Source organism: Esox lucius, chromosome 8 (genome assembly GCF_011004845.1).
Source record: "Esox lucius isolate fEsoLuc1 chromosome 8, fEsoLuc1.pri, whole genome shotgun sequence".
NCBI classification, from domain to species: domain Eukaryota; kingdom Metazoa; phylum Chordata; class Actinopteri; order Esociformes; family Esocidae; genus Esox; species Esox lucius.
The window spans coordinates 19,067,258-19,093,295 of NC_047576.1; the positions used below are offsets into that span (position 1 = coordinate 19,067,258).

Below are 26,038 nucleotides of genomic sequence, written 5' to 3' on the forward strand. Positions count from 1 at the left end.
TACAGTAGGTGTGCTCTACATTTGGCGCTAAGTTTTTTCAGAAAGACAAATATAGACTTAGTCACATGATTAATTATTGGTTCAAAATAACAGAATGAACCAAATGATTGAAATCTAAGTCTGATATCAAATGTACTTTCTGCAACTGCAGATGGTTTCACCTATTTAATCTAGTGTTCCCCTGCACACATCTGTCCTCTTGTCAACTCTTTGTTTTCTGAGGTTAACAATTCATCTAAATGCAGTATTTGATCATGTAGGACTTGATGACAAATATAAATTGTAGATGTGTGAAAGATATACCTCCAAAGTGGAAAATATCACTGTATTCAATTAAGAGAAGAGACGTGTGGCACTGTTGGTAGGGTAGGTGGGCTTTCTCTCCTCCCTCTCTCTCCCTCTCGTCAGCCAGTGGTGACAGGGGGTTGCGGGGGTTAGTCTTGGTGGGCAGCAGAGCTAGAGGCAGTGCACTTCCAGCTGGCTAAGATTTCATTTGCAAGAGAGCAGGGTCACATGGGGATTCCACAGCTCCATACATGGAGCTGAGGGACTGAATGAAGTGGCGTGGAGTAGTGTGTTCACTGTCAGGCGCGCACACAGCAGCGCTGCCTGGACTGAGACAGAGAAAGACGGGAGTGAGGCGCTGCCTTGCTCACACTCCAGGTGTGACAGTAGGGTAGTCTGACGGACAATCTCTGTGGCTTCTTTGATAGCGTCTTTTTGTTTCCGGGGTTGATATTTAACTGAGAGGCGTGCGAGATGTCGGAGAGATGCAACATTCTCAGGACCTTGACCGCAGCCCTGTGCTGTTTCTATCAGAAGAGCTCTGTCATCGGGGCCAAGGTGAGTGACAGGCGGCATGAGAACCATGCCTCTTTACCAAAGACAGGGCTCCTGCCCATTCATCAGAACTCAGATGAGCTTTTTATGTAGGCTTTTTACTGCCAGGGAAAGAAATGTTATCAAGGCTGTCTCTGTAGTGAAACACTGTTTTGGTTCCAGGGAGAACGCTATTTTGTTCCAGCGAGAAATGTTGTGGGTGCCTTATAGAACTCTTCGTGGAAAGGGTCTGATAGTGTGCTGTGTGTTCATAGTCAGCATGTTGCATGTTTTAAAACCCGGAAAAAAAGACTAACTTGACCCCTGTAATTGTATTCCAAGCTTTGTTTTGGGTGAACAAGCTTGGCCAAGGGTCATTCAGATGAATCATCAGTGGCTTCTTCCAAAAGGAGGCTTTATAATTGAGCCTGGATATTCCTATGTGATGCATGTCTTCTACTGCAGACTGTGATAGTGCTGAATATGTACGCAATCATCTATCCTTTATTTACTGGTTTTAATGTGGATTGTTTCTCTGAGAGAGAGGGCGTTGAAGACTACTTTCTCTTTGTGTTTTCTCTATGCATTGTGCTGCCAGTCCCATATGTTTTACTGAAAGCTTTACAGAGCCCAGTGACTGGTTGGTTTTATTGTCCCAGACCAGACATGCTGTTCAGATCTATGACGGTTTTCATTATCGTAAGTGAAAAGGTTGACCAGACATGCCACTCCGTGTGACTCCTTACAGGACATGGAGGGCATGCTTGTGATTTGTGTATGTGTTTGTGTGTGTGTGTGTGCTGCTTTTTCTATGCGCGTGTCTGTGTGACTCAAAAAATATAATAAATGCATATGATCTCACCTGTGCACACTGGGTTTTTGATTGATCTTTTGGGACTTTCTATGGCAATTATCTGGAACTGAGTTTTTTTTTTTACAATAATTTCTACTGGAAACACATTTACCCCCCCAAAAAATTACATAGTGTTTTGCATTATTCTGTAACAAAACTTCATAACAGCTGTTGCTCAAATACATGTTTTTGTCTTTTTTATTTACTTACTGTTATTTTAGTTTTTTATGTTTGACATGAAATCTAATAATAACCCTAGATATGTCATGGTCACCATGGCACCTGACACACTATTCCAATGTTCTTTTCTCAGTTCTTCTGTGTTTACCTTTTAAAGCCAACAGAGCTGTTTCTTATAACAGAAAGCCTGTTAAATTCAAGTGTGTGATCTTCTATCTTATGGAACACAGCTCTCTAGGTGGAAATCGATTTCTGTGAACTACATTATCTTGTCTATTGCGTACAGTATGTGAACATACTTCACTAGCTATGCACATATCTTTGACCATACATTTTATGGATCTGACTTTGTCCTCTGTCCCACTGAAAGTGTTCTGTCCTTCATGACATCAGGGGGAATTATAGCAGTGGCATTAAATGAATTGGATGGCGAGTCTTGAAATAGTGAGACCCTATATATGTCTGAAGACCGTTATAGAGAGGCTCTATATCTGTCCCATTGGTTTATGGAAGTGTGACGGCCCTGTAACTGGAACTGCAGAAGGGCTAGAAAGGTTGTGAGATGGACAAAAATACTACTATTATTAATAGAAATCAGTTATGAAAATCATTTCGGTGTTGTAATTATGGAGACACTGTAATACATTTCTTTGCTTTATCAGCATGTTCAGCGGGTTGCAAGACATTCGACGTAGAACAGAGAAAGTGGGTATGACTGAGAAGCTTTTCCCCTGGAGGTCTACCATCTCATCAGGGTTAGCCATAGTGAGATCAGAGATGAGAACAGGAATGATCTCTCTCATCCTCAGCCATCCTTCCTCATCATCTGTACATCCCGCCACTACCAGCCATTCATCAGCCGGAGCTATTGATCCTTCCTTTCTTTCACTCTCTTTGTCTTTTTTTCTTTCTCTATTGCTCTTTCCCAGTCTCTGTCCTTTGTTTGCTCCCGGCGCGTCTCATTGTCACACATAGTGAAGAGCCACCCAAACTCACATACGTTTGTTGCTCCATGCGTCTGGCCCGTTGGACCCGTTGGACCCCGGAGTCCGGAAATCTGCTAGCTAAGGAATAGGCTCTGTTTTGTTTTGCCCGGGCTTAAAATAGCACCAGGGGTTGTCATGGAAACCCCTGGTCCGGACAGGCTGGTCTGTGTGGCGATCAGATCGGGGGGTTACTCAGGATAACACAGTGTGCAGTGTCGCAGCTCTGGTGCATGGGGTCATTGGAGAGTGAACATTTTTCTGGGGCCCATGCTATGTGTGGAGGGATATAGACCAAGCATTTCCCCTGAATACAATACCCCAAAGCAGCTTAGGAGCTGGCCCTATTAAAGGACAGAGTAGCTCGGCAGCACAGCTGGGTGCGAAGAACAGCCACGTACAGTGAAGGAGCTAAGGCCAGAGTAGTCTAAAACACATCTCTGTTATTAATGTTATTCTGATGCAATATGCTTTGCTCTCAACACCGAAGTTTAAAGCCATGTAGAAAAGGACGAGGGCAAGGTGCATTGTTATTTTGTCAGACATTGGTGTCTGACAGAATTAGCACTAACTGACAGGAAATCGGAGGGATTGAAATAGGAATTCTGTTTCTCTGTAGAAAATGTCACTAGAAATAATACTGCGTCTAAATCCTGATACCACACTCTCTGGCTACAGCTAAGCCTGCTGTTGTCAGACCAACAAATCTCTTCCTTTCAATCTCAATTATAGCAGTTCCCAACTTCTTATATCAGGGTTAAAATCTCTTGATGACCCCCATTTGCGAGGCTTAATTTTTTGTAAGCATAAAAATTACTTTTGGCGAAATTCTGTCAATTTCATCAGTGGCTGTAATAAACAAATGTTATAATGATAATACAAAATGTGCATAGTAAAATTTATGTAATTGCTTTTAGTAGCAGTATTAATACTGTTTTAACTAACAAAAAAATAAATACTCCCAGCACACAACCAGGACTCAATTGCTCAATCTTCCTGTTTATCTTTTACTCTTTTGCCCGTTCTCTGTCTTTCCACCCCTCCGGTTTTATTCCGTTTTGTACTCATTGTTTCAGCCAGGAGGTTTTGCCTCCAGCCCCCTTCCCTCCCTCCCACCCAGTACCCTGGGGTTCAGCCTGTTCCCCCCACCCAGTACCCTGGGGTTCAGCCTGTTCCCTGAACAGTCCAACGGTTCAGCACTTGAGGAAGTTAAGGATTTGGTGACATTACACTCGATTTTGCAGGATGATTCGAAGAACTTGCAGATATCGATAACTGGAGACGTCACCTTCAGAGGTAGCGTGAGCCACATTGTCAGTTGAGAGTTTAACAAGTGTGAAGACAATTTTGTCTGAACTGTATCCAGTTTCTGTGCAGTGTGCACGTACTGTATATCGACTAACTTTTCTGTAACTGACGCCCACGACCCTGTCCGGAACATGCCGGTATTAAAACGCTATGTAAACGATGACGCAAACTAAAAGAAGTCTATGTACCGATTTATACTCTGTTGTAAACAAGCCCTTACCTTCCTTCTGTTGGAGACCTGACCCCTGCTGACTGAAATAATAATAGTATGCCCCGACTACCTCTGCACAGACACAGGCAATTGGAAAGGCTGTATGCATCTATTGGGCTGCCCAAAGATGCTTTGTGTCCAAATCCTTTCCGCATGCCGTCCCCAGGATGCCAGCACTTGCTCTGGGTGAGTGGAACTTTGAGTGGTGGGCTGTGAGGAAGGGTGTCCGAGTGAAAAGACCAGGAACCTGCTGCTCAAACACAGCCATGGTAGACTACAAAATGTTTTCACTTTAATCTACATTATTTACAGGAGAAAAGAGCTCTGAAGCGAACGTCTCATCATTTAGACAAACTAGACAACCAACCGCCGTGCTGTTTCTGAGAAATGGGCACATTAAGGCATAGGATCAAAGCAGCTCAGGTTCGCCATACATTCATCGCCATGCTTTCCTGTGTGGCTCCGTCCTGCTGCTGGTTATCATGTTACCAGTGTATCGACGTGGATGGACGTGACCACAGAGCAGCCCTGTAGTAGTAAACTGGTCAGGGGATAGTTGGATAATGGAGGGACAGTGGACTGCAGACGGTCTCCCGAGACCCCCTGGTGGTCCTATCAGTTTACCCCCACAGGAAGGGTGAGTCCACTCATAACACAGATGAGAACGATAGAAAGGCCATGAAAGACCACTAACTTCCACTAATGGTAGTCTACACATAGCTGGGTAGAACTCAAGTTAATACCCTGAGAGAAGTTCTTATAACCAAGCGTTACAGAAAAGGTCCTCTAGAGACAGAGCAGGAGGGGCCAGCTCTCTAAGGGAAATCTACTAAACCAATCCCTATTTCATGTAGACATTTAATCAGACAATTCACCTGAACCGTGTCCAGTAAATCACACGCAGTTCCTGAAAACAAACAACACGGTTGTTTCCCTTTCCCCTCCCCCCTTTCCTGCTGTTTTTGCCTCTCTAGTCTTTTGGAGGCTGGGAGATTTTAGCTTGCAATACAGATGAAGATGACAGTGACACCACTTAAGTGTTTTAGATGGTCAAATGAATGTGATGGAGCCCAGACAGAGATATGAACTGTAGGCACTCATGATTGCAACATGGATGGATGCTTTCTGAGATGATGACATGAGCAGTTAAGGGAAAGCATTTAAAAGGCCACCCCGTTATTAGTAATCCAAACTAGTGAACATGCAGATATTAATAAAGTATATAAATACATTAAAGTTATCTAGCAGATATTCTTATCCAGAGCAATTTACAGTAGTGATTGCATACATTTTCATCATTGTTTTTGTACTGTGTCCCTTTGGGAATTGAACCCACTACCCTAGTTTTGTAAGCACAATGCTCTTACCAAATGAACTACAAAGGACCCAGTTTTATTAAAAGCGGTGGCATTTAACTTATAGAATCCAGTCACCCAATACATCATCCAGTGTAAGATAAATTACACCACTGCTATTTTTAAACTCTGGTTAAGAGCTGATTGCCTCAGTGGACAACAGAGTGGATCAGGGCTTTCTGTAATTCCTCAACATCGTGCCTCAGTGTTGTTGCGAAGCCAGGAGATGCCAAGAAAATGTACTTCAGTTGGCGCCAAGTTCCCCATACTGTAATAAAATGCTCTTAAATCAACCAACTGTCGAGGAGAAGGCGAGAAGGAGTGCTGTGAGTGTGAATGGAGGTTGAAGGTCTTTGGCAGTATTATGTAAGGAATGTTTAAGGGGAATGCCTGAAAAGAAAAACAGCTACTTAACTTATGCTTTTTTAACACGTTGCTGTGTGTGTGTGTGTGTATAAAGCATCTTGTAACTCATTTTGTGGCAAAAGTTAATTGGCTGGCCTGTAGGCCAAGGACAGTTGGCAACGTGCGTAGTCACCCATCCTTCTGTACAGTGCCATCACTGGTTATTCCTGGGCCTGGGATTCTACGCCGCTATATACAGCCCATGACATGTACAGTATAAATACAGAAAGGGTGGAGATGGGAGGATGCAAAGTTTTCCAAACTGTAGCCGGGCAAGAGTTCATGTTATTTCTGTGGGATTCTTTTTTTTAATGGAACCACTAACATCCATGCTAATTTAGCTTCCTATCATTGGCATGGCGAGGCCATGTCCTGCTGAAGTGTACTGGCACACTATTCAGTTTTCTACAGGTTCAGTTTCTTATTCTGTTTGACATTGCTGGGTTTATAGATTAACCATTTTTATCATCCCGGGCTACACACCAAAGCATTCCATATTCTTTAATACAACGAGACGGGACAGCTCTGACACATGCCATGCATAACCTGTTGCCATGGGACCAACACCGCCCCTTGGCCATGGAATGGCATGTGACTTGGTCATGCACGACAAACACACGTGAAAGACAGTGACCGAGGTTCCATAGATAGGATTGTGGTCACTATTTCAGTAAAACACCACACTGACCACCTTGGGGAATATCTAAACTCACTGGGTGACGTCACCCTGTAACCTGGGAACCAGTCCTGACAGTTACAGTTAGAGGTCACTCTTACTCAAGAAGGCATCGATTTGATTGACGTTGGTGAAAATGTGCTGTCCTCTGTCAGCCGTAGGCTTCTGTTGCCACACCTGGTCCGGATGTTATTGAAAATGGGAATTGGTTCTCCACTGTCTTACTTGGGGAAATAAATGAAACAGACCACAAACCCCAAAAGGTTCCTTATTGCTGAAATGGGTCTGTGTTTTGATATGATTAAGGGTCTAAGGCTGAACATGCCTAAGAATCCATTTGTAACACTCTTTAAACTGATGGAACACATGGACCATATGGTCTCTGACCGTTCTGGATAATCTTCCCATAATCATACCCACAGCCATGACTTCTAGGCATGTTGCTTCCAATGGCATATGCCACCAGCATAGTATATGTGACTGACTGCCTGGCTGTGTTGCTGATATGCAGGCTCTCTCCTCTCGGCTGCCCCCAGGGTAGTGGGCTGTTTTGGGAAGCATTGGGCCTTTCAGGAGTCACACATGGCTGACAGGCAGTTGACAGCCCCCTCTCCCTGCCGGGTGCGTGTGCACGTGCACTCGCGTGCGTGTTTGTCAGGTTTCACAGTTAATCAGAGATGGAGTCTGTGTGAGGGATTCAGTGTAGGAAGAGTTATTTGCTACTGCTGTTGTGACTATTGCCAACATCCTGTGCTTTCCTGTGCCCACTTATACCTCGGTGGAATGGTGATGCCAGCGAAAGACAATATTTACACAATGTACAAAATTGACCCAAAGAAATGGGTGTTAAGCGCTTAAGATAATGAGATATGAGTGGAGGTTAACATTCTGTAAGGGACCTATCAGAATCTCCCCAACAGAAACTCTGACAAGACATTTCAAATGAAGCGGTAAAAAAAAAGCTAAACAAATGTGTTGCCCCCTCCCTGCGTGATGGTGGCCAATTTGGCTCAAACCTTGACTGCAGCGGTCAACTTGGCACAACTAAAGTATGCCTTAGACTCACGTGCCCCCCTCAGCGACCCCACCCCAAACCAATCCTAACTCCCACTGGGTACTGAGGTCTTATAATCAAGTCTGAGACTTGCCTTTTAAAAATATCAAACCTATTTTAATCGGATGAGCTGCAGTCCCCTTCTCTCCAATGGTACAGACGGACTAATAAGATAAAGAAGTACCAGCAGCCCACAGCTGACAGTGATTCAGTCTACTCAATTAGCTCTCTGGTAAAACATGTACAGCTATATTAACTCAAGCTGGTGTTTCCAATTCTTACCCCCTTCAACCACCCAAATAAAACACAACTTTCTGGAGCCTTCAGTTTTATTTGGCATATAATTCTGTCGACCACAACAGAAAACGTCAATTTTACAGCCCTTCAAATGTCTCTCTGGGGACGAGAGTGAGCACTGTTTAACATATTTAGCCCTGGGTTAAACAGTGGTAGTAAATTGCCTGTTAGGAGCGGCGAAATACCGCATCGCGGCTTCTGGAAGTGGTCAGTGGGGCCAAACGCTGTGCATTCAGAACATTCCTAAAAGTTAGCCAATGTCAAGAAGGCCTCATGTCACTTCAGAATAGGACAAATGGGTGTACGATGTGTTCCTGTCCTGCTCCAGCTCCTTAATGGGAAAGACGGAGCATTATAATGAGTTCCTGCCCCTGAGGCTGGATGTTGTAGTTTGCAGGGACAAAAATGTCACTGGGCAAGTAAGGTAGTGGCAGCGGTTGTTAAGAACCAGCCACTTTGTAAAAACAAAAGTTAAGTATTGGCTACTGGGGACGTTACTGAGTTGTACACAATCCTACTGGTCTTCGCTCATCCTTACCATTGACAGTGATAGCAAGTAACCTTTACGATCCCATTATTCTTGAATTATTATAATCATTTTAACATTTTAGTCATTTAATACATGAAATGACTTTGTTAACAGTCTTGCAAAAGATATCCTTTTCCCCAAGCCAGCTATGGGATTCAATCCAGCCACCATTTGATTAATGTTTAGATGCTGTAACCACTAGCCTACCTGCCACCTTTAGGGGCCAGTTATGGGCAGCCCTAATAATCCTCTGTGTGTTTTGGAAAGATGCAGGTTGGGTGCCAACATTGTTGAAGAACACAGCTCCAGAACTTTCCAGTAGCGACTAATCCTGTCTGCCAGTTCCAGGGGTTCTGTTTGGGTTTAAAGAGGTGCCCAGTTAAAGTGTTATGTAGCGTATTGTTTTGTTCTAGTTAATAAAGTGGAAAACTGAAGCTCGGTTGAACCCCACGAGTGGCGCCGCTGGACTGAAATGTCATAACCTTGCAAGAGAAATGTCTTGGAACTGAGGGTTTTGTACATCATGCAATGAGAAATATCACGGGCAGACTGAGTTGTTGCACAACAGCATGCCAATCCTTTAGTAATGTGTTTAGGAAAAACAAACCAAAGCTGGGGGGCAGGGAGGTAAAGTTTAAACATTGTGAAGGAAGATTCTGGTTGAAGGAGGTCTGCTGGCAATGGCTAAATGACAATGTTCCTTTTGAGTGACACCGGTGAAGTGTAAATCTGTGTTTCATCCAGCCACTTGGCTGTGTGTGAGCCTGTGTTCATATGTGTGTATAAGTTAATGTGTCGCAGTAGTCGGGTTAGTCCTAGGTGGGTGTGTCGAGCTGCACCGCCCGGGGCCTCTGGCGGGGGCAGGAGAGCACAGAGGGGCGTGACATCACAGCCAGGATATGACACGTCTGTCAGGTGAAGGTAAAGACCGGTAAGGCCAACTGTCAACGGGAGCCCTTGGCATGGTCACACTCCAGGAAATTACCGACCGGCAAACAAAGACAGCCCTTCATGACACATGCTTACACAGAAAGAGCGTGAGGGAGGGTGAGGGAAAGGCGGCGTGTGGGAGGTAGATATCAGTGGGAGCATTACATTAAATGTTTACCGGCACACGCAGACCGAAAGCCAGAGCAGCAGCCAAAGTGTCCCTCCTCAGTACAGCAGCCATGTCTGTGAGGACACCAGTACTGAAAGAGCCTTTTGTTCCTGTGTATGTGCAGTTCTCCAGGGACAAGTACATCATGGAAGGCCCGCCGGAGAAACTACGCAAGGAGTTGGAGGAAGAGCTTAAGCTGAGCAGCGAGGAGCCACGCAGTCATGCTTGGTATCACGGGAGCATCCCAAGACAGGTAACAGACACGGACAACCGCATGCCTGCGCACACACTCAAACACACACCCTGGAGGGAAAAAACAGCCGCCGGTTTTCTGTTTCACAATCTAAGGATTTTAGCTTGGTTCAAACAATCATGCACAAGTATCCTTTAGTGGTGGCTCATGCTGGCTCATTTTGAAAAATGTTAGTCCAATAACATGACAAAGCTGAGAGGTTTACCAAGAAACATGACCAGGCCGGGGAAAGCATGCAGAGAAGGAAGGGGTTCCACTGTTGCTAACAGCTACAACGGGAGTGGTCTGGTTGCACTCTGATTTCACTCAGGGGGCCTGTCCCTCCTGCTGTCTGTCGGTCAGCCACACACCCAACGGAGGCTTCACAGCACTGGTGCTCTGATAACATAGCAAACATGCTAAACCTTCCGCGTACCAGCGCTGGGCAGGACAGCTGGCCCGGACAGACGCGTGCCTCGGCTTAGCCAAAGATCTTTTTTAATGACATTCCGCACAATGCTTTGTTTGGTCACGCTGTGGACTGTCGTGCCAATGAAGAGTCAGTGAGCTCAGACACTTTGGCAGTCAGCTTGTTTTGAATATACAAAATTTTCTCACACCCTAAAAACAATAGGTTCTTGGAGGATCACACAGGGTTCCTTCACACTGAATATCTGGGAAGACCAGTGAGTTCTTCGACAAACATTTTAAAAGGGTTCTTCAACAAAAAAACATTTTAGATGATTACTCAAGGAATCTTTCATATTACCTTTCGGTGTTGATTATTTTGAGGGGGGCTTCAATTGTTTCTTTAAGAAATCACAAGAAGTTTTTTTAAATACCCTTTGACATTTTTCCTTGAGGGATGTATTGGGATTCCACAGTTCACACAAGCTGGTTCATTTTAAATTGCAGTGTGTCTTCCCTTGGAACAGTAGAGTAAAATCTGAACTCGAAGGTCAGGACTTAGGACTTGACAGGCTGTGTTGAAGACGCCTGCCCTACAAAACAAAGCCTTTTTATATAACATGGATCCAAAGCCCCCCCAGAGTAGTGATGCTGATGATCCAAGAATTAGATCTGATCAGAGGGCATTAGAAAGATCTGCTATAAGTGGATGTGTACACAACGACACAATCAGGGACAGGGCACTTTTCTTTGATTTACTCTCAGTAGCTTGTCAGAAACTGGTTGAGCCAGATCAGTATCAGACAAACAAGGCCAACAGCAGTGAAAACGATTCATCTTGACAGACACTTTCCGCAGCACTGACTCTGTTAAGACGATTGTCTTGAGGCACAGCAACCGCAGAAGAGACGTATTGTCAGTTTGCCATAATGTGGTGCAATGCAAGCTCTATGGCTCGCTGAAATGGACTTCATTTGAACCTTGTGCTTTCATCAGTATCTCACTAAAGAGCTTGTCACTGAGAGCTTGTCACTGAGAACGGAGCGGCCCTGACACGCACGCGCGAACGCTTGCACGCGACAGAGAAACAGGCCTTAATTTGATGGTGAAAACACGTGTGCCATGAGATAACACAATGCCATCTTCTCGTCCTGCAGTCTGCTGGTTTAGTGATCTGGCAGGGAGCACGCCTCTGTAATGCTTATCATTATCCCTAAGATGAAAGCTCCTGCCAGACAGTTACACCCAGAATGTTTCATCACTAGTTGTGTCCCTAAGTACACTTCAAAACCCAAAAAGTCCTCACAAGTTCCTTTTAGGGTTCCTCACAATGAAAATGTGGAGGAACCCCTAACTGTTCCTCAAGGAAAAATTTTAAAATGTATTTCAAAGAACTTAATTAACTGGTTCCACTGAAACAACATTTGACAAACCTACACCGCAAAATAAACCTAAAAGCGTCTTTAAAATGTTATTTGAAGAACCATTAAAACTGGGTTTGATGAACTTTTAAAGGGTTCATTTAACATTTTAAGGATTTCCCACAGTTTTAAAGATCCCCTATAAGACCTTACAGAAACCTTTTCTTCTGAAAGGGTATTTCCCTTTGATGTGGGCCGTGAAGTCTAGTTCTTCTTGACGGACAATAAGCCCAGTTCTGATTTGTTTGTCTCTTTGTAATGGGAGTGAACCAGCATGTAACACAACCCTCCTTTAGGCATTGTGAGAGCCACACTGGTTTGTCAGGTCCTAGGTAGCAGCACACGCCACAGTACACACTGTCAACATTTCCCCACAAGACATCTATCAATCAGAACAAGACAGACCAGCTCAGTCTACTCTGCCACACAAACACACATCAGAAATTCCCGGTTAATTTCTATTTTAGTGTGTAGGGGATGGTAAATGACGTTAGATGAATAAATGTTGTTACAGCGAACGTCATACCGAAAAACCCTAGCCACCCAAGTGTGCTGAGCTCTGATGGCCATCTGAATTACTTTCACTATGTCAGACCATCTTGGAAAGCATCGCCTCTGTGTGTAAAATCTCAGACGGGACCCGGAATGAAAATCTGTGCTCTTTTGAGCTCATCCTTGCGGGCATGTGACATGGTGGCATGAGACTGGTGAACACAGACATACACACAGCTGTGTTCAGTTGTTACAGTGCACCTTGTCAGTTGAACTGAGACGTTTAAGTAATTACCCTGAAAAACAACATTCTGCCAAGTGATCCTAATCAGGTTTAATAGGCTCCTTCCTGGTGCTACTGTGTGGAGAGCTTTTAAAAAGTATTAATTAAAAAACCTCAACCTTCCAACTCAAAAACATGATTATATAAACACAATTACTCAGTTCAGTTCAACTTAATTAAATAGTAGGGTAATGACATGTTTGAAGAAACAACATGAGAGTAAAGGAGCGTGTGGGTCAATGTGTAACACCATTAAGGCTCTGAGTTTCTACACAACACAAGGCTTTTGTTCACTTAAAGATGCACTCCAGGAGTTCTAGATACATTTCAGCCACTGGATTCTGAAAGTGAAGATCACAAGCTACAGCTGGTCCCCATTTGTCGCATGCTTATCTCACATAACCAAAGATATGTTTTAAATATATTTTTATTGAACCCATGCTAAAGCAAATTAGTTTGTAACATATCATAAGATACAGTTATGGTGGGCATCCAGTTTGGTTCAGTGTGCTCTTGGCTCTGAGAGCCTGCTGGGAGGTATCATGACATCACAGTAGTTCATCACCTTGAGAAAACCTTCAGTGAGCCAAGCATGCAACTGAGAAGACCTTTAAATATGAGAGGGAAGCCTGTAGCCACAAATCCAAATGAGAGACAAACAGAAAACAAACCACACAAAAATCCAGCTGTATATGAAACTGAAAATGTGTGTGAGCAATATGTCTTTGGGTGTGTACTCAAAACGCCCCCTCTTCCATTCAGGTGGCAGAGAACCTGATTCAACGTGACGGGGACTTCCTGATCCGCGACTCTCTGTCGAGCCCTGGGAACTATGTCCTGACCTGCCAGTGGAAAAACAGCCCGCAGCACTTCAAGATCAACAAGAAGGTGGTGGCCATAAACGAGGCCTACTCCCGGGTTCAGTACCTGTTCGAAAAGGAGGGCTTCAACAGTGTGCCCGCCCTGGTGCGCTACTACGTGGGCAACCGGAAACCGGTGACCGAGGCGGTGGGTGCCATCATCTTCCAGCCCATCAACCGGGCCCTACCCCTGCGTCGCCTGGAGGAGAAGTATGGGGTGACCTGTGTCCGTGTCGAGGCCGGCTTGACCCAGCCCGAGAGGAAGAGCCAGACCTCTAAACGCCTAAGCCTCAACATAGTGAACGGACACGCCCAGGACCACAGCCTCGGACGGGGCAACCTTCTGAGGTTAGTGCACCCTCTGCCGAGGGTTGCCTGCTCTGTACGTGCCATGCGTTAGGAAGCACCCGGGCACTGCAGCTACAGTATAGCAAAATGTAGACCGCAAAAAAAATCAGGAGCAGCTAGGAGCTAATTTAGATATGTACATTCTGTTTTACAGGCAGGCAACTTATAGGAAGCCTTAACATTTAACGGATACAGGGTTTCTCCAAATAGAATTAGATCCGAGCGGTTTCATGTATTGCCTTTCATGTGCAACAACACGTGCACTCCAAATATGTCGCACCAGTGTGGGAGTCATATAGATAAGTACACATCTACAATAAACCATTTCAGTGAGAAGTAGTGTTTAACCTACATGGAGAATAGCAACCTCTGAGGACAATGCCAAGGCAAACCAGGACAAAATAAGCCCCCATCAAATTACAAGGTACCACTTTACATAACAAACAGTTTACGCGATGTATCAGGTTTCTCTCTGAGCGGTAGTGGTGTGGCGTGCCCTGTAGACGTTCCCCTGTTGGTAGCTAAAAGGCTCAGTCCAATTGACCATGTTTTACTTCTCTCTCTCCCTCTTTGTGTCTTCCTCTCATTTCGTCTATCAGAAACAAAGACAAGTGTGGAAGCCAGCCGGCGTGTCTGAACCACGTTCAGGAGAGACGGAGGCCCCTGAAAACCCACCAATCAGAGAGCTTCCTTCCTCTAGGTAGGTACTGTTATCTATCCATCCTCCCCCCTCCCACCTTCTCTCTCTGTCCGTCTCTCCACCTCTCCTCCCCCAAATTCTCCCTGTCTGTTAACTGCCCCCACTCCACCCCACCCTCACTCTTGCTCTGATATCCTGCCATGCCGCTGTCAAAGGTCTTACAGCTCTGACAAGTATGCAAAAGACTTGTTTTCCTGAAATGCATTCCTTGTATCCTGGTGGAAATATTTTTTAATGTAAAATAGTTTCCTTCTCAGAACCTTGGTGCGTAAGCTTAGCTCAGAACGGACGCCTTTGACAGCCAGAAGATAAATATCATTCTGAGAGGATTAGAGAGCAGATACAGGTTGAAAAGAGAATAGGGTAGATGCTCGATGTCAGAGTCTTCGGAATGAAAGATCAGACAGATCCACAGGACCGCATTCCATGACTGACACTGTAATTAAGCATTCTATGCAGAGACAGACTAGAAATAGACTATAGCACTCTCTAGCAGCACCAACAGAACACAGCAGGATTCAAGCTGCACTAGGATGCCATGTTCATGTTTAAGTAACAACGGATCCCTCTTTCCAGGCTCCAGGCCTCATCCCCAGCTGATGGACCACCAGCCCGGCCCCAAGTCCCCGGTGTTCAGGACGGGCAGTGAGCCAGCCCTCAGCCCCACAGTGCCAAGGAGGATGGCTTTTGAGGTCCAAGCCGGGGAGGCCATCCGTGGCTCGGAAAGCCAGCTCTGCCCGAAGCCCCCCCCCAAGCCCAGCAAGGTGCCCTCCATGCGGACTCCCCACTCCCCACACCCGCAGCCCATATCTCCTCTGGCCACCCCCGTCACAGGTCCCACCGTTCCACCACTGAAGCCTAAGAAGCAGCATCCGACCCACGCCGCCCAGCCACAACAGACCCCCAGCCCTGAGGTGAATTATGGTGAGCTGAGCCCATGCGGCCCAGCGGACCGGGACAGGCTTCAGTCCCCGGGGTCGGACCGCCAGCCCAACAGCAGTTACGTGGAGAGGCTGAGGTCGGAGGAGAGCCAGAGGAGCAGCTTCAAACTGGACCGCAGTTCCTACCACCATGCCATGGAAGCCCTGGAGAACGGGGAAGAGGAGGCGGAGGAAAGAGAGGGTACGGCGAAGACGGAGGAGGCAGAGGAGGAGAAGGACAGAAGCTTCCGGCGACCGCTGTTTGAGACTACGTCGGTGTTCCGGCCGGGGGAGTTTGAGTCCAGGCTGCTGCCTGCTGAAAACAAACCCCTGGAGATGAGCGTACTCAAGAGAACCAAAGAGCTACTGGTCCACGAAGACCACCGCGTCATCGCCAAGCACATCCTCATGGCAGACTGCCAGGTACTGCCACCCCCCCCACCCACACTGTTGCCCCATGTCACTCAGTTGGTAGAGCATGGCAGTTACAATGGGAAGGTTGTGTGTTTGATTCCCAAACAGGGCCAGGACAAAAGTGTGAAAATGTAGGCACAGTGCTGTACGCCGCTCTGGGTAAGAGCGCCTGCTAAGTGAATGAAATATAATTTCATTTTGTTTAAATGTATCTGCGTCAGTTTATGTTCGCGTGATAAGTGCAGATTCTTCAACAGTATCTAACTTAAGGGCCAGACACAACCTGGCACACAGAGAGCATCTGGAACAGAGATTGGCATTTTATTCATTTCCTCTAGGCATTTCATAGACAAGAGCTAAATTAAAATGGTACATTTATTTTATTCTGTGTGCCAAAAATGCTAAAGGTATCCAAACCCATTATTGGGTTACTAAGCTTAAAATCTTTGAGGTGCCTGGGGAATAAAATGAAAATACCTCTTGTTTAATGCAGTAAAAAGGTCAATGATAGGGTTTCTCCAAAAATGCTATACAGTAACCAATTACATTACCAACTGATGTAATTATAAATGTATGTTTAAAACTGAACAGCGTCTGCTAAAAACATAACTAAATATTAAAATATGTTCTTCCCTGACAGGTTGCTAGGGTACTTGGAGTGTCTGAGGAGATGAAACGTCAAATGGGCGTGTCTTCTGGACTGGAGCTGGTGACCTTGCCCCATGGCAGGCAGCTGCGTCAGGACCTAATGGAAAGGTACATGATCACACACACACACGCACACACACACACACCATGCATTCCTCCCCACATTTACACAACACAAATCCAAGGTTATAAGGACTTCCAACTGAACTCTGCTGCATGACTTGTTCCGCAGGCATCACACCATGGCCATTGGGATTGCTGTAGACATCCTGGGCTGTACAGGAAGTCTTGAGGAGAGGGCCGCCACACTCAACCGCATCATTATGGTGGCTCTGGAGCTGAAGGACTCAATGGGGGACCTGTACGCCTTCTCCTCTGTCATGAAAGCACTGGACATGCCTCAGGTACCACACTCAATGCCATGATACGCATAAGACACAGTCCCCAGAACCCCAACCAGATTCACTGGTCTGGCAAGATTGTGGAGCTATGAAATGGCGAGAATCTGTCAAGGCCAATGTATACATTTAATTAGGTGATTTACGAGCAGCAGTAGTTCCGGTTTATTTTTGGGGGGGACGAAACGGGTTTGGGGCGAACGCAGTGCTTGAACTGGGATAGGGACTTGTTTGTGGGTCAAACGGTTCCGCTAGATTCCACATCCACAAAAATCGCCTGTATTTTATAAATTCTGCTCCCACAAAAATGCTTTTTTGGGCCATGATACGACACAGATGAAATGACATTTCAGAGGATTATTGGTATTATCAATTTCACATATTGTCAAAATACAATCTAATTCGAGCTGCGTATTTGAATGTGAAATAAATAAATCTGGAATTAACAAATGGAAAAGTTAGAACACGTGACTGGCAGTTAACAGACTCTCTCTTCTCCGGTCTGCAGATCACACGGTTAGACCACACGTGGACCATGCTGAGGAGGGCGTACACACAGACTGCCATTATATATGAGAAGTCTCTTAAGCCCTTTTACAAGGGGCTGTATGAAGGGACAGGTAAGCACTTCAGATGGTGCACATATTAAGGCATAAGAACATTGGTAGTTGTGTGTTTACAGTCTCTGAATGTGTGTGTGTGTGTGTGTAGTGGACATGCCCCTGACTGGCATCACGGTTCCTCCGCTGATGCCCCTGCTGACCCTGATGGAACGCCCGGCAGTGGTGTTTGAGGGTATGGAGCTGTGGGAGAGCAACGACCAGGGCTGTGAGATCATGCTACGCCACCTAGAGGAGGCTCGCGGCGTGGCACGTAACGCTGACAAATACACAGCCAACAGTGAAGGCATCCTTCAAGGTAACCTCAAGGATAGACAGTGAACCACACAAGGTGTACATCAGGTCGTCATTTCTACCAGGAAGAAAAGATCACTTCCTCCTTAACGCAACATCTAAAATGTCAATAGTTTTTCTGTTCCCGAAACTAAAACATTACCAATGGAGTGAGCTGTTTCTTTTTTTACTTTGCTGAAGTTTTGAAGACTTCCGAAAATGTTATTATTATCACAGCCGGCTATTGGCAATGACAGCTTGTGGTCTATCTTTGGTAATACCCTCCACACTGCTACATTAAGTACAGACAGCTGGTATCATCATTTGCCAAGCCAATGCTCATGTACATAGTGTCATTTTCTTTTGTCCTTGATATTGCTAAAGACAGATGCCATTCTGCTTGTTGGTATGATGGTCTACAACCGTTAGGGGTACAATGTGAATACATAATATTTTTGGACGTAAATACATGAAAAATAGGTATTCAAATGATTTTTATTACTGGGGAGATTTGCCTTAGATGATAATGATTCCCTTAACTGTGTACAGGCTTCCAGGCTGACGAGGACCTGCTGGAGATTTTTAAAACGGACTTCCAGCTACGTCTCCTGTGGGGCAGCCGAGGGGCGGCGGTCAACCAGACGGAGAGATATGAAAAGTTCACGCTCATTCTGACCGCTCTGTCCAGAAAACTGGAGCCAACAGTCAAACACACAGAACTCTAGCCAGAGCCTGTGTGAAACACACTCTATTACTCAACACTGGATATACGTGAAAGGCCATATAGGCTGGTTATGAGGACAAGACTGTTTCGATTAATGCTTTTTGCAGAGCAAGACTTAGTGTCTTCCTTATCTGCCTGTCCACTGTGAGTTCCAGCTGGAGCTGGTCCCTGGTCGGACGCTAGCCTGAAAGTGTTGATATTAAGGGGGGAAATATTTCCCCTTGTGATGCAGGAAGGGGAAAGCACTAGAACAAGATGAGGTTGTCTGCTTGTCTACACCACTGGTGTCATCGCCAAGCCAAATGCCATGACAACAAATGATAGCCAGTTGGCATTTAACACAGACTGGCACCCAGGCACCAAATTGTTGCCCCTTGACCTGCTTTGTAGTCAGTTTGTTTTATTGAGTGAGAAGCATACGGACCACAGAGACTGAAATACAAGGACCCAAGAAGAATTTCTGAAAGTGTTGGTCAAAAAGAAATGGGTGTCGGCCTATGCATGAGATGTATCAGTCATGTCGATATTGAGGCTCTTGTCATAAAAGTTCCACAAGAAGGCTACAAGTAAAACAGAACAATAAGACAGAAAGAAGGTTGGTCAAAACAGAGGCAGATCTACCATATATTGTCTAAAATACTATGGAATATATATTTGTGTACATTAACAAAGTCTTCAACTGTCTGTTTCACGTTCAGTATTCCTTTGAAGTAAAGGTATTTTAGGATTATTCTGGATTATTCTAAATGTTTTAAGGTGTACATATTTAATATGTAAGCATGAATGCTAGACTGTAATATATTTCCCTCTTAAATATTATTGACTTGTAAATAGAGTTGCTTATTAATTTTAATATCTTTATATGAACTATTCTGGCAAGAAATTAATAAATAGATGAAACAGTGACATGCAGGTGTCTGTTTGATTAAAGATTTCAACAAATAATGCTGAGTCTTCAAAAAGATGCTAAGCATTTTGTGTGTTTTATTAGAACAATGAGATAAAACATGATTCTTCTCCACAAAGTGTCCGAACAAAAATAAAAAGATGATCATAACATGATGAATTACTGCCATTGGTTATTACAATACACAGTATGTTAAAGTGAGAGTCAACAGATTGTGATATTTGCCACCACACTGACGTGCTACCATTTGGTAGATAAAACAATTTCATCCTAGCCTTGAGGTGCGAAAATACTACTGCCATTTTCTTTATTCCTTGTTAAAGCATTTCGTTGGGAGTTTTTATTGCATAAAGATCACAATTACAGCATAATGGTTATGAATCAGCTCACAGTTTAAATCCCAAGTGAACCCCCCACTTTCTGCATAACTTTTGGTTAAGGATGATTGTGAAAAACCTACAGTATGATCCATCATGATAATTTTGTCATCACTGAAAGCTACTTCCATTAATCAGCCAAAAATACAGACAGCAATGTTTTAGGGCACCAGCAAGAAGCTTGTCAAAAATACTTTTTATAGTACTGATGTAGGAGATATTGCCAGACATAAATGTATGGATTAAGGTGCTTCATGTAACACGGTACTCACTCAACATCCTTTACTGGTTTACAAGATCCATAACTAAACTCAGAGCTGATACCAGTATCACTAGACATTGGGGACATTGTAGGGCTGAATATATAAATTGGCCTAAATGTGGCCAGAGATTGAGAATTTGCAGTGAAGTCATGTAGAAAACCTACATGCTCCATAAGCCAATCAAAGTCATTTCACAAAAAACAAAGGATAAGGTTTTCCCCAATTCTGATTACACATCTAGTCGCCAGTAAAACAGGAGAAGAATAAACATTCAAAGGGCATCGAAGAGATTGAATGACACGACTAACAGACTCACAGGATGTATGTAGAACCAGTTCCATTTTAACAGAATTAACCTTGTTAGTTAGTGCACATTTTTCAAAGAAGCACATGGGTCTTAAAGACATTGTGTTGGTGTCTAGGAAGTTCTCAGAAATACAGTTCAAGTAAAATGAGCATCTCATGACGAAATAATCATCATAATGTTCCTTTTCACAGCTTTACGTATTTATTAGGAACTAAAGCATTGCTCATACTACACAGTGGAATCACAAGTCAGCTGCAAAAAAATGAATGGGGAATGTCATACATTTCCAAGGGCATGACCCTCTGTCAGTCTTATGGAAAAAGATTCACTTCTGTTAAGTCCTATCAATCATCATGTCCATTATGCTCATGCAAATTCAATCCATTGTAAAAATGAATTAAATTACTGTATTGTTTGTAAATCTCCTGCATTGTACTTTGCTTTGTGTTTAATACAAAACCTTTGAACAAATTAAATTATAAAGAGCTAGGACTATGTAAAGCACTTACATGGCTAGCCGCGGTAAAGCACTTACATGGCTAGCCGCGGTAAAGCACTTACATGGCTAGCCACGGTAAAGCACTTACATGGCTAGCCGCGGTAAAGCACTTACATGGCTAGCCGCGGTAAAGCACTTACATGGCTAGCCGCGGTAAAGCACTTACATGGCTAGCCGCGGTAAAGCACTTACATGGCTACCCGCGGTAAAGCACTTACATGGCTACCCGCGGTAAAGCACTTACATGGCTACCCGCGGTAAAGCACTTACATGGCTAGCCGCGGTAAATCACTTACATGGCTAGCCGCGGTAAAGCACTTACATGGCTAGCCGCGGTAAAGCACTTACATGGCTAGCCGCGGTAAAGCACTTACATGGCTAGCCACGGTAAAGCACTTACATGGCTAGCCACGGTAAAGCACTTACATGGCTAGCCACGGTAAAGCACTTACATGGCTAGCCACGGTAAATCACTTACATGGCTAGCCACGGTAAAGCACTTTATTTTGTGCATGTACTGAACCTTCTACAATAAAAGTAGCCGTTGTTTCACCTTACATTTGTACAAAAAGGTAGCATACAGAGTCCATGTCATTCATTCATTTATTCAATAACGGTCAATTTAAACGCTATGTGGCAAAAGTGCATCAGTTAAGACCATGTCCCTATTCAGAAGTATGTTTGGACAAAACGCATGGCTGCTGAGTTAACGGCACGATTCTGAAAAGCGAGTCATTCGTCTGATTAAAAACCCTACAAAAAGTCACAATTAAAAACACATTCAGTATTGAGGAAAAGAGATGTTAATACGTACAATTTGATAATAAAACTAACTACATATATACACATACCTGTATACACATCCTGACATTAATATGCATACACATGTTTATATATGTATAATCACATTCACAAATATGCGCTTGAAAGAGGAACGTTATGGGAGTCAGACACTCACACGCGTGGGGGCCGCACGCAGCCTGCCCCAGGGAGGCGTAGAAAAGACAGGACATGGGGGTTGGTTCTGGGATGTGCCCAGAGGAGCACCGGTCGGTTGGAGCCCTTGTGTGCAGCAGAGAGTGATGGCCGAGCACTCAGTGGGGACCATTCCCACCCTCAAGAGTATTAAGGCAAATACCGCGTGGACATTTGGAGTGTGGTCGTTGGATTGGGGGGGTTTCAGTGGCCTTTGTAGCGTGTTTTAGCTCCAGGCTTCCTGTGGTGGTGGTGACTGACTGCCTGGTGAGGGAGGAGGGCCGTCTGCTGGCGCTAAGATGTCAATATCACCCCCGCGTCCGGTCTTTCGGTGGCGCCGGTGCAGGGAGGATGAAGAGGAAGAGGAGGGGACCAAGCGGTAGTGTGAAGGGGAAGGCCCGCTGAGTCTAGAGTAGTCCTGCTTCTAATCTGATTTCGGCGGCCATACAGCCCCACATGAGTTACTCAGCAACAGAACGACAGACCACATTCAACACAGGCATCAGCAATGACAGGACGTTCCTCCATCGGCACGGTGGACAGAAACAAGACACGAGAAGAAAACAAACGACGGGATGAATGGAAGAGACGGCACGGTTAGAGGAGCAGGGACGGCGGGGGTTACATCCAAGAAGACGCTGCATTCGCCATGACCGCTACTGGATGAGGGGAATGCCAGTGCATGTTTCAGACATGACCGCTACTGGATGAGGGGAATGCCAGTGCATGTTACAGACATGACTGCTACTGGATGAGGGGAATGCCAGTGCATGTTACAGACATGCGGACGCCACTCGTTTAGACTAGCAGAGAACCGTGACACAGACAGGCAATGCCGACAAAAGAATGAGAATGCGACAATGCAACAAGACAAGCTGTTAGTGTTGGCCGTTACCTTAAGAGCGGAAATACAACATTAAAGAGGCTCGGAGAAGTGGAGCACTGGCTTTTCTCTATATAAATGACAATGTGGTGCTCAGCTGGCTAGAATTCCCCTCTCCCAGGTCCCAGGTTCTGGCTGTTCTGCTGGATTGGGACTCTGTGCCCCGGATGACCAGACAGACACACTTCAAGAACCCTCCCCTTCCGATAGGCATAAGCTACAACCTCTGCCACTGTGGAATGATGTAAATGGTCACGGATGTGTTCATGCAAACGTGCAACCTGACTCTACACCTGCCGACCCCCTCCCCGCAGAGACAACATGTCTGCCACTAGCTCCACCAGACTCAGCGATTGCATGTACCCTCCACCACACTGCACCCCTCAGGAACCTGCAGTCCAACAGGGGAGAGAGAGAGACAGGAGTTACTGATCCGGTTCCAGAGCACCGACAGCGGTGCACATTGGGGAACCCCGCCCTGGGGTGAAATACCGCCCCGGAACACCAGAGGGCAGCACTGTGGCGACACAGACACAAACTCGCACAAAGAGGAGGGAGGAGTGTACAGTTATCTTAAAGCGTAGAATGGTTGTGGGAAGCACGAGTGATAAAATAGGCACAAAACAGGGCCCGTCTTACCAGGACTGTTGAACTGCATTCATGTCTTAACATAATTACATAACAAAGCACTTAACATCAAAAAGAGAACATCTGAGGTAAAAAGAGTAATTAAAAAAACTCAGTAAGTAATTTTTCCAATTTTAAATTCTGTTACTGGTAACACCTTAAAAACGGAAGAGCATTTTAAAAATAAATCACTTAAAAAACATTCAATAAAAACAACTGCCCTTGGGAACGACGAGTCACCTTTGCCATAAAGAATGGATATGAATAAGACATCCGACAAACACACATGGTTTTATTCATTGATTCTAAGCTCCTTTCCAGGGAGGGTGGCTATTATAGCACAGAGACGTTTGGGGCTAGGTTTTGTCTGTCCGTGTGCTCACACAGTGAACAAAAGAGGATGGATTGCCGTTGCGACCGGCCCTCCGCGGAGAGCGGGGACTAGAGGATTGATATAGGAGGTGTCCACGCAGCTCAGATCAGATGTAGGTGACCGCACCTTTGCTGTTTTTCTCCATGGTGATGTCAAGGTAGGACGTGGGCACGTAGCCCTCCTCCCCGCCTTGCTTCCGGGCTCGCGTCCAGCCGTCGCCCTTGTCTTCCTCGATGACATACAGCACCTCGTCCTCCTTCATCAGCAGCGTGCCTTCATTCTGACCTGGGGGTTTAAATTCACAGAGACATACTGTTAGCGCACAGGGGAAATCTACAGCTTGCTAGTAAACAATACAGAAATAGCCCACAATGTATCATCTCCACACAAACATGCAACAATTTCAAAGATTCTACTCAGTTCATTCAGGAAATGCTAGTGTTTCCCTCTTATTTTAATAACAGCAGTGGCCCGCTGCTACTAAATTGTGATGCGCCGTCACAGAAAACCAGAATATTTCTATGAAATATGATATGATTTTTTTCCCCAAGCTGAGCGCAGTTTAATTTTGCATGAGCATCAGACCAGAGCACCATCGTTCTGCACGCGACGTTAGAGTATCACGCCTTGGATTGAGGTCAAAGAAACATAACTGGCTGTGTCTGTGCATGCGCACGTTTGTGTTGAACTGTCAGTAAGTGGCGGTCACATTGATATAAAGAAGGTAGCTGTCATCTGAGCGACAAACCACGGTAAGAAGCAAGGTAGCGAGCAAACTGTCACAGCTTGGCTACAATAGATTAACATCATGCTGGAAACATAAGACCTCTGGTTTTCGCATTTTGCCTTCAAAATAAAAGTCAAGGGTGAAACGTTATATACATCTGGCAGCAACAAATATGACTTCAGATTTTTGTATTTTGCCTTCAGAATAAAAGTCTGTGGTGTGTCTATTGTTGAAGTATATGAAGGTATGCTTCTTTATGTTTAGATAACAAAAGACCATCTGTTTATCCGTACACAGGAAGTCACATTCTTTTAAAGCGCGACAATAAATACCCAATGGGTTTATGTGTATTCAGTTTGGGATGTCTGTAAAGGTGAGGACAACCGGAATTTGAGATTGAGTGAGATGAGATTGAGGTTGTGTAAGGAAGACCGGGTCCGTGACATTATGAACAAAACTATCAAATGCTGCAATAAATAATTGGATTACTCTCTCCCTTGACAACCGGGTACGCAATTCATTATTTCAACCACTGTACGAAACGTCTGATTTCTAACATTATATCGTTTTTATTGTGCCAATTTTATGTGGGAAAAATAAACAAAAGAAAATTCCAATAAAGGTTAAAGAATATTGGTGGAGCACACTGGAAATAGTTAGACCTTTCTACCCCCCTCTTTAACCCCCAATGCAACACATTATAGTGTACATGGAATTCATATTGCCTGTTAGTTAGTGGCTAATGGCATTTATTAGGAGTCTGGAAGGCAATTCATGAACAGTTTTAGAGAAGGGTTAATTGAGAGTACACGGTGGAGTGTACAGTGAAGAGAGGGCATGGTGGAGTGTACAGTGAAGAGAGGGCATGGTGGAGTGTACAGTGAAGAGAGGGCATGGTGGAGTGTACAGTGAAGAGAGGGCACGGTGGAGTGTACAGTGAAGAGAGGGCACAGTGGGGTGTACAGTGAAGAGAGGGCACAGTGGAGTACACAGTGAAGAGAGGGCACGGTGGCGTGTACAGTGAAGAGAGGGCACGGTGGGATGGACAATGAAGAGAGGGCACGGTGGGGTGTACAGTGAAGAGAGGGCACGGTGGAGTACACAGTGAAGAGAGGGCACGGTGGCGTGTACAGTGAAGAGAGGGCACGGTGGGATGGACAATGAAGAGAGGGCACGGTGGGGTGTACAGTGAAGAGAGGGCACAGTGGAGTACACAGTGAAGAGAGGGCACGGTGGGGTGTACAGTGAAGAGAGGGCACGGTGGGGTGTACAGTGAAAAGAGGGCACGGTGGGGTGTACAGTGAAGAGAGGGCACGGTGGAGTACACAGTGAAGAGAGGGCACGGTGGGGTGTACAGTGAAGAGAGGGCACGGTGGAGTACACAGTGAAGAGAGGGCACGGTGGGATGTACAGTGAAGAGAGGGCACGGTGGGATGGACAATGAAGAGAGGGCACGGTGGGGTGTACAGTGAAGAGAGGGCACGGTGGAGTACACAGTGAAGAGAGGGCACGGTGGGGTGTACAGTGAAGAGAGGGCACGGTGGAGTACACAGTGAAGAGAGGGCACGGTGGCGTGTACAGTGAAGAGAG

The 26,038-nt window shown here is 45.2% G+C and overlaps 2 protein-coding genes across 10 annotated transcripts in view; one reads left to right on the forward strand and one right to left on the reverse strand.

Moving 5' to 3' along the window:
* Positions 1-19,416, forward strand: part of bcar3 (BCAR3 adaptor protein, NSP family member) — a 69,386-nt gene extending 49,970 nt beyond the window's left edge. For 2 of the 5 annotated variants that reach the window (XM_010872043.4, XM_010872047.4), the window contains exons 4-12: positions 9,894-10,022; positions 13,368-13,813; positions 14,413-14,513; positions 15,090-15,856; positions 16,488-16,603; positions 16,728-16,899; positions 17,402-17,513; positions 17,605-17,811; positions 18,336-18,511. In XM_010872043.4, the coding sequence (XP_010870345.2) occupies positions 9,894-10,022; positions 13,368-13,813; positions 14,413-14,513; positions 15,090-15,856; positions 16,488-16,603; positions 16,728-16,899; positions 17,402-17,513; positions 17,605-17,811; positions 18,336-18,511 (2,226 nt within the window). Of the gene's footprint in view, positions 1-419; positions 844-4,017; positions 9,602-9,893; positions 10,023-13,367; positions 13,814-14,412; positions 14,514-15,089; positions 15,857-16,487; positions 16,604-16,727; positions 16,900-17,401; positions 17,514-17,604; positions 17,812-18,335 lie in introns of those variants that run through there. The other 3 variants (XM_010872045.4, XM_029121793.2, XM_020049069.2) reach the window with 3 other exon arrangements.
* Positions 19,417-19,474: 58 nt separating this feature from the next.
* fnbp1l (formin binding protein 1-like) overlaps positions 19,475-26,038 on the reverse strand; it is a 59,307-nt gene continuing 52,743 nt past the window's right edge. For 4 of the 5 annotated variants that reach the window (XM_034293922.1, XM_034293921.1, XM_010872039.5 and 1 more), the window contains one exon: positions 19,475-24,006. In XM_034293922.1, coding sequence (XP_034149813.1) covers positions 23,828-24,006 — 179 coding nt within the window. In that variant the 3' untranslated portion in view covers positions 19,475-23,827. The remainder of the gene's footprint in view (positions 24,007-26,038) is intronic. The other variant, XM_034293923.1, reaches the window with a different exon arrangement.